Source organism: Odontomachus brunneus, unplaced genomic scaffold (genome assembly GCF_010583005.1).
Source record: "Odontomachus brunneus isolate Ranch 3 - 2012 unplaced genomic scaffold, Obru_v1 Obru_scaffold_111, whole genome shotgun sequence".
Classification (NCBI taxonomy): domain Eukaryota; kingdom Metazoa; phylum Arthropoda; class Insecta; order Hymenoptera; family Formicidae; genus Odontomachus; species Odontomachus brunneus.
Genome location: NW_022639561.1, coordinates 1043556 through 1049336, shown reverse-complemented (window position 1 = coordinate 1049336; position 5781 = coordinate 1043556). Strand labels below are relative to the sequence as shown.

The following is a 5781-nucleotide window of genomic DNA, read 5'->3' as shown; positions in this document are numbered from 1 at the left end:
TCGAAGAGGCTAGGCTGCCCTCGAAATATCTTCCAGGTTCTCCGCAATTACTTTAACGATAGGAAGGTCAGCGTGTCCTTTGGAGACATTCGAGTCTCCAAGGACGCGAGTAGAGGTTGCCCTCAAGGCTCGGTTTTAGGTCCAGCGTGCTGGACAGTTATGTTCGATGGGCTTCTCCGCGAACTAGAGAGGGAGATAGGTAGGTCGTTTATCGCGTACGCCGACGACCTTTTGGTCACGGTCGAAGGCGACTCGCGGAAAGAATTAGAAGAAAGAGGGCAACGTGTAGCAAACTTAGTTAGGAATTGGTGCGAGGGGGCCAAACTCCAGATCTCATCGCGTAAGACTGAGGCAATCGTACTCAGGAGCGAACCGATCAGGAGGGCCCCCATCGGTAGACGGGGAGGAGCGCGTCCGGACCGGAAACGAAAAGCCCACTGGGCCAAGAAAACAAATCTCGCGGCAAGACCACCGACCATTCGCTTAGGAAACGAGAAGATCGCATTTAAGAAAACAGTTAGGTACCTTAGCATCCATTTTGACAGGGACATAGGAGTATCCTCCCATTGCAGATACTTGAGCGACAAGGTCGGGTCGCTCTTTAGTAAATTAGCTAGGATGGCGGGATGTCGGTGGGGATTGCGCTTCAGTGCGCTCTCCGCGATCTACCGGGGCGTGTTCGCGCCGACGGTGGCTTACGCCGCTGCCGGGTGGACCGACCTGTGCGCGGGGGCTGACCTGAAGGTTCTCAGGACCCTGCAGCGCCGAGCGCTCATCTCGACGACCGCTGCGTACCGCACGGCGTCGACGGAGTCGCTCTGCGTGGTTGCTGGCGCGCTTCCCGTCGACATTCTTCTCCGCGAATATTCGGCGCGATATATGGCAAGGAAAGAGATGGATGCCAGGTTAGGTGATGCAGTAGTCCCGTTCACCGGGAATCTTAAAAAGACCCAGGGTCTTATTAGGGGTGAGGCGTACAAGGTGTGGCAGGCTCGATGGTCTTCTTCGAGCAAAGGCCGCACTACGTACGCCTTCTTTAGTAATGTAGAGCGCAGGGTTGATGCGCGGTGGGTCTGCCCTGACCACAACGTGACACAAATGATCACCGGACACGGCAGGTTCCAGGCACGCCTTGCGTCCTTGGGCCTTGTGAAAGGTGAGATGTGTGTTTGTGGGGAGGGAAGCGACACGGCCGCGCACCACCTTCTGCGCTGTCAATAATTCGAACCGCAGCGGAAGGCTCTTCGGGATGTCGTTCCGGCCGCGAGCTGGAGGTGGCCGGAGGCGGCACAATACTTCGTGTCGACTCCAGAGGCCTACTCCATCTTCGCGGCCTTCTGTCGGGAAACCCTCTTTTTAAAGGGTCCATATTAGATTTCACAGCGGCCTACCCGGGGGATGTCGGAGCCCTCGGGCATGGGTAAACGGCCTCGCAACCTTCGCGAGATCACCGTGGACCCGGGCCGCTGAGGCTGGGAAAACTTTATTAATATACATTTCTTCTTTTCAGGTTCCCACCTCCATCACCCATACCCAATATCCACTCCTCTTTCCTGCCCCTCCCATCCAAAAGGGTCAGAGCGTGTGTCTGGGCGAGACACTAGTGAGCGGGCCTCCCCGTGGTCCCCGTGGGCGTGGGGCGCGCGCTGCAGCCACAAGGGCAGGCGGCGCGCGCGTCACGGCTAAACCGCTCATCCTGCGAACACGTCCCGCAGGCGCTGCTGGATTTTTCCATCGCCCTTCCCCTGTCAGTGGTTGACAAACGGTAGAGGTAGATGGTAGCAAGTTGCGTATAGCCTTCACGGCTGAGGGAGCAAAGCGCGGCACCCTATGGGTGTCGGGCTTCACACTAACTGGTTCGGAAGTCAATCTCATTTCAAAGAATGTGGCACAACAACTTCGGGCGCGCCGCCGGTCGGCACGAGTGACACTGACGGGTGCGACCGACAGGCGCGGACAAAAAGTGCGGACGGTTGCCTCACTATGGCTGCAGTCGATGACGGGGCCAATGTTCCAGCGGAACTTGGAGGCCCTGGTGGTGCCTCGCTTAACGGCTTACCGTCCGTTCCTGGCGGACTTGCCAATGCAGTGGTCGCATCTCGCCGGGCTGCCCTTGGCTGATGACCTTCAGGCCTCGGATACAGTGTTGGCAGTCTTGGGGGCGGAGTTCTACGCTGCCGTCGTGTTGTCGGAGATCCGCCGAGGTCCGGCCTTGGCGCCTGTTGCACAAGCCACGCGCCTTGGCTGGGTGCTCTTGGGTCTGACGGCACCGGACCAGGGCACCCAGAGTGTCCACTGCAGCACCGTGCGCTGCGTGGACGAAGCGCTCAACGCAGAATTGAGGAGGTTTTGGGAGTTGGAGGAGGTGCCCAAGACTTCTCCACTCACGCCAGGCGAGGAGGAGTGCGAGCGACACTTCTCCGCTACTCACACACGACAACGGGACGGCCGGTACCTAGTCCGCTTGCCGCTCAAGCCTGACGCAGTGGTCGGAGAGTCAAAACCTGCGGCGCACGCGTCGCTGGCGAGACTGGAACGCCGGCTCCAGACCAGTCCCGAGCTCCGGAAGGCGTACCACGCCTTTCTTGACGACTATGAGCGTCGCGGTCACATGCGTCGCGTGAGCGAGAACAAGGAAGTCACTGGTCGCCCTGGCTTCTACATGCCGCATCACCCTGTGATCGAGGGATCAGGGTCGGCGCTGAAACTTCGGGTGGTCTTTAACGCATCTCAGGGAACCGCTACCGGCCCTTCGCTGAACGCGGTTGTCCATGTCGGCCCCAGACTCCAGCAGGACCTCGGAGGTGTGCTGCTTCGTTGGCGCATGGAACGGATAGTATTCATCGCGGACATCGAGCAGATGTACCGGCAGATAATAGTCCACTCTGAGCACCAGCCGCTGCAGCGCATCCTTTGGCGCCCGTCTTCAACTAGGCCAGTGCAGGTCTACCAGCTGTGCACGGTTACTTACGGAACGGCCTGCGCTCCCTTTCTGGTGCTGCGCGTCCTGCAGCAGTTGGCCCGAGACAAGGGCACACGCTATCCGCAAGCGGCGGAACTTCTGCGGCGTTCGACGTATGTGGATGACGTCCTGGCTGGCGCTGCCTCTGTCGAGGAGGCCCTCACCCTGCAGACGGAACTGATTTCGCTCCTCCGGGCAGTCGGGTTTTCCTTGAAAAAGTGGGCCGCCAACACAGTGCTGGAGTCTGTGCCTATGGACTGCCGTCTATCACTGGTGCCCTTGCGGGACCATGCGGAATTGGGGACCCCTGTGTTAGGTGTCCAGTGGATACCGGAGGAGGACGCGTTCGGGTACGGCTAAGCCTACCCTCGGCGGACACCAAACGAAACGTACTCTTTACAATCGCCAGAATCTTTGATTCACTGGGGTGGATCAGTCCGGTAGTGGTCTCAGAGAAAAAGTTGTTGCAGGAACTGTGGCTGCGGGGAGTTGATTGGGACGAGTCCCTTCCCCCACTGTTGGTGGGACAGTATCGGCGCGATCTCCAAGCCGTGAAGGATATACGGTTGCCGCGGTGAACGGGGCACCATCCCGGGGCAACGGCGGAACTCCACGGTTTCTGCGACGCCTCCGAGCGCGCTTACGCAGCCGCCGTCTATATGGTGATTTGGACCCGAGAAGGATCACCGGTGTCCCGTCTACTGGTAGCTAAGAGCAAAGTGGCGCCAGTGAAGCGGGTCTCGCTTCCCCGGTTGGAGCTCTGTGGAGCCCACTTGCTAGCCCGGCTCTTGCGTTTCGTGCGGGAGACTCTGCCTCCGCCGACCATGGTCAAACACTGCTGGACCGACTCGGCGGTCGCACTGATATGGATTCAGCAGCACTCAGCTCGTTGGAACACATTCGTGGCGAACCGGGTGGGAGCGATCCACGAGTTCCTCCCGTCCATTCCGTGGGGTCACGTTCCCACTAAGGAGAACCCAGCTGACTGCGCGTCCCGGGGCATGCCTCCTCGACTCCTGCGGGAGCACAAGCTATGGTGGGGAGGTCTCGCTTGGATTGTGCGGCTCCCCGAACACTGGCCTCGATGGAAGCAGGCGGGAACGGTTAATTATGGTATGGTGCGGGTTTGCCAGGGGGGTCGGACCAGGCAAATCCCCCTCAAGAGTGGAAGGACTGCTAGCGGCCTCTTTATATCGCAAGGCGTTACGCATTATGGCGTACGTGTTGCGGTTCCGCTATCGGACTCCGCCACCGTCGTCACCGCCGAGTATCGGCGCGCCGAAGAACGGCTACTCGCCGTCACATAGCGGGCGTTCTTTGCGGAGGAACTGGGTCGATTGCGTGGAGGTCGGCAGCTGTTGGGTTCGGGTCGACTGCGCCAGCTCCATCTATCTCTGGGCGCTGATGGCCTGTTGCGCATAGACGGGCGGTTGAGGTTCGCGGACTTAACTCACGACAGGCAATATCTCATATTGTTGCCGAGGGAGGCTCGGCTGACGGAACTCTTGATCCGGGACGCCCACGAACGAACGCTACATGGAGGTGTGCAACTAATGCACAAACGGCTCAGGCAGCGCTTCTGGATCCCTGCAGGCCGGGCTCCAGTGAGACAAGTATTACATCGGTGCGTCGTCTGTGCCAGGCATCGCGCGAAGCCTATGACACCGGTGATGGCGCCGTTGCCTCGCGAGCGAGCGACGCTAGCTCCGCCTTTCCACACTGCCGGAGTGGATTACGCTGGACCGGTCGCCCTCACCGCGGTATGCGGACGTGGACGCGCCTCGTTCAAGGGGTACATCGCGGTGTTCGTTTGCTTCGCCACGCGCGCCATCCACCTGGAGCTCGTCGGCGACGGGAGCGGTGCATTTGGACACGGTGCATTTGGACACAGCCAAGCACCGTGTGATTAGAGACATTTGTAGGGTCCCTTGGAGCAGCGACTTGTGATTGGACTGTGTCCAATTGCCCCGTGTCCAACTGATATACACCTGTCGGCGACTACACTTCCGAGGCGTTCATCGCGGTCTTTCATCGATTCGCAGCCCGCCGCGGCCTACCCGCTGTACTCCACAGCGATCAAGACACCACCTTTGTCGGCGCAGACAAGGAGCTACGCGCCCAGCTCCGTGCCGCACTGGACGTAGGGGGTCCGGTGACGACGGCACTTGCCGCAGACGGAACGGACTGGCGGTTCGTGCTTCCGGCCGCTCCGCACTTTGGAAGGTTGTGGGAAGCCGGGGTGCGGTCGATCAAGCATCATCTGCGACGCGTACTGGGAGAACGACTGCTTAGCATCGAGAAGTTCTCCACTTGCGCGGGTGGAGGCCTGTCTTAACTCCATGCCTTTGAGTCCACTGACGAACGATCCGGAGGACCTAGAGGTTCTGACGCCCGGACACTTCCTGATCAGGCGACCGCTGATTGCGGTCCCCGAGCCCAGTCTGGCCAATGAATCGGAAACACACCTCAACCGGTGGCAGCTCCTCCGACGCCTCACGGAGCATCAGTGGGATCGTTGGTCCAGGGAGTACCTTACCCAGTTGCAGGCCCGACGCAAATGGCACCAGAGGGAAGATCCACCCAGAGTAGGAGAGTTGGAAGTACTGTTGGACACACGAATCCCGCCGACGAAGTGGGCCATGGGCCGACTACAAGACTTGATCCCCGGCCCATATATATATATATATATATATATATATATATATATATATATATATTTTAAAAAAGTAATTCAAAATAAATATTTATAAATATTTATCTAATAACTTACTAATATTGTATGCTGTCTGGGTTAATACTTTTAATCTTAACAGTACTTT

The 5781-nt window shown here is 58.7% G+C and overlaps 2 protein-coding genes across 2 annotated transcripts; both read left to right on the top strand.

Moving 5' to 3' along the window:
• Positions 1–2008: 2008 nt before the first annotated feature.
• LOC116849331 lies at positions 2009–3322 on the top strand. The gene has a single exon (XM_032826371.1). It carries the CDS (start codon positions 2009–2011, stop codon positions 3320–3322), a length of 1314 nt encoding a protein of 437 aa, XP_032682262.1.
• Positions 3323–4620: 1298 nt separating this feature from the next.
• On the top strand, positions 4621–5297 carry LOC116849330. Its single transcript, XM_032826370.1, has 2 exons — positions 4621–4822; positions 5005–5297. The coding sequence occupies exons 1-2, from the start codon at positions 4621–4623 to the stop codon at positions 5295–5297; spliced, it is 495 nt and encodes a 164-aa protein (XP_032682261.1).
• Positions 5298–5781: the final 484 nt, after the last annotated feature.

Excerpts from the sequence above, each read along its gene's own strand:
- LOC116849331 (XM_032826371.1), top strand. The coding sequence starts at position 2,009 with ATGTTCCAGCGGAACTTGGAGGCCCTGGTGGTGCCTCGCTTAACGGCT.
- LOC116849330 (XM_032826370.1), top strand. The coding sequence starts at position 4,621 with ATGACACCGGTGATGGCGCCGTTGCCTCGCGAGCGAGCGACGCTAGCT. Across the intron at positions 4,823-5,004 it reads GCTCGTCGGCGACGGGAGCG|CCCGCCGCGGCCTACCCGCT; the intron begins GTGCATTTGGAC and ends ATCGATTCGCAG.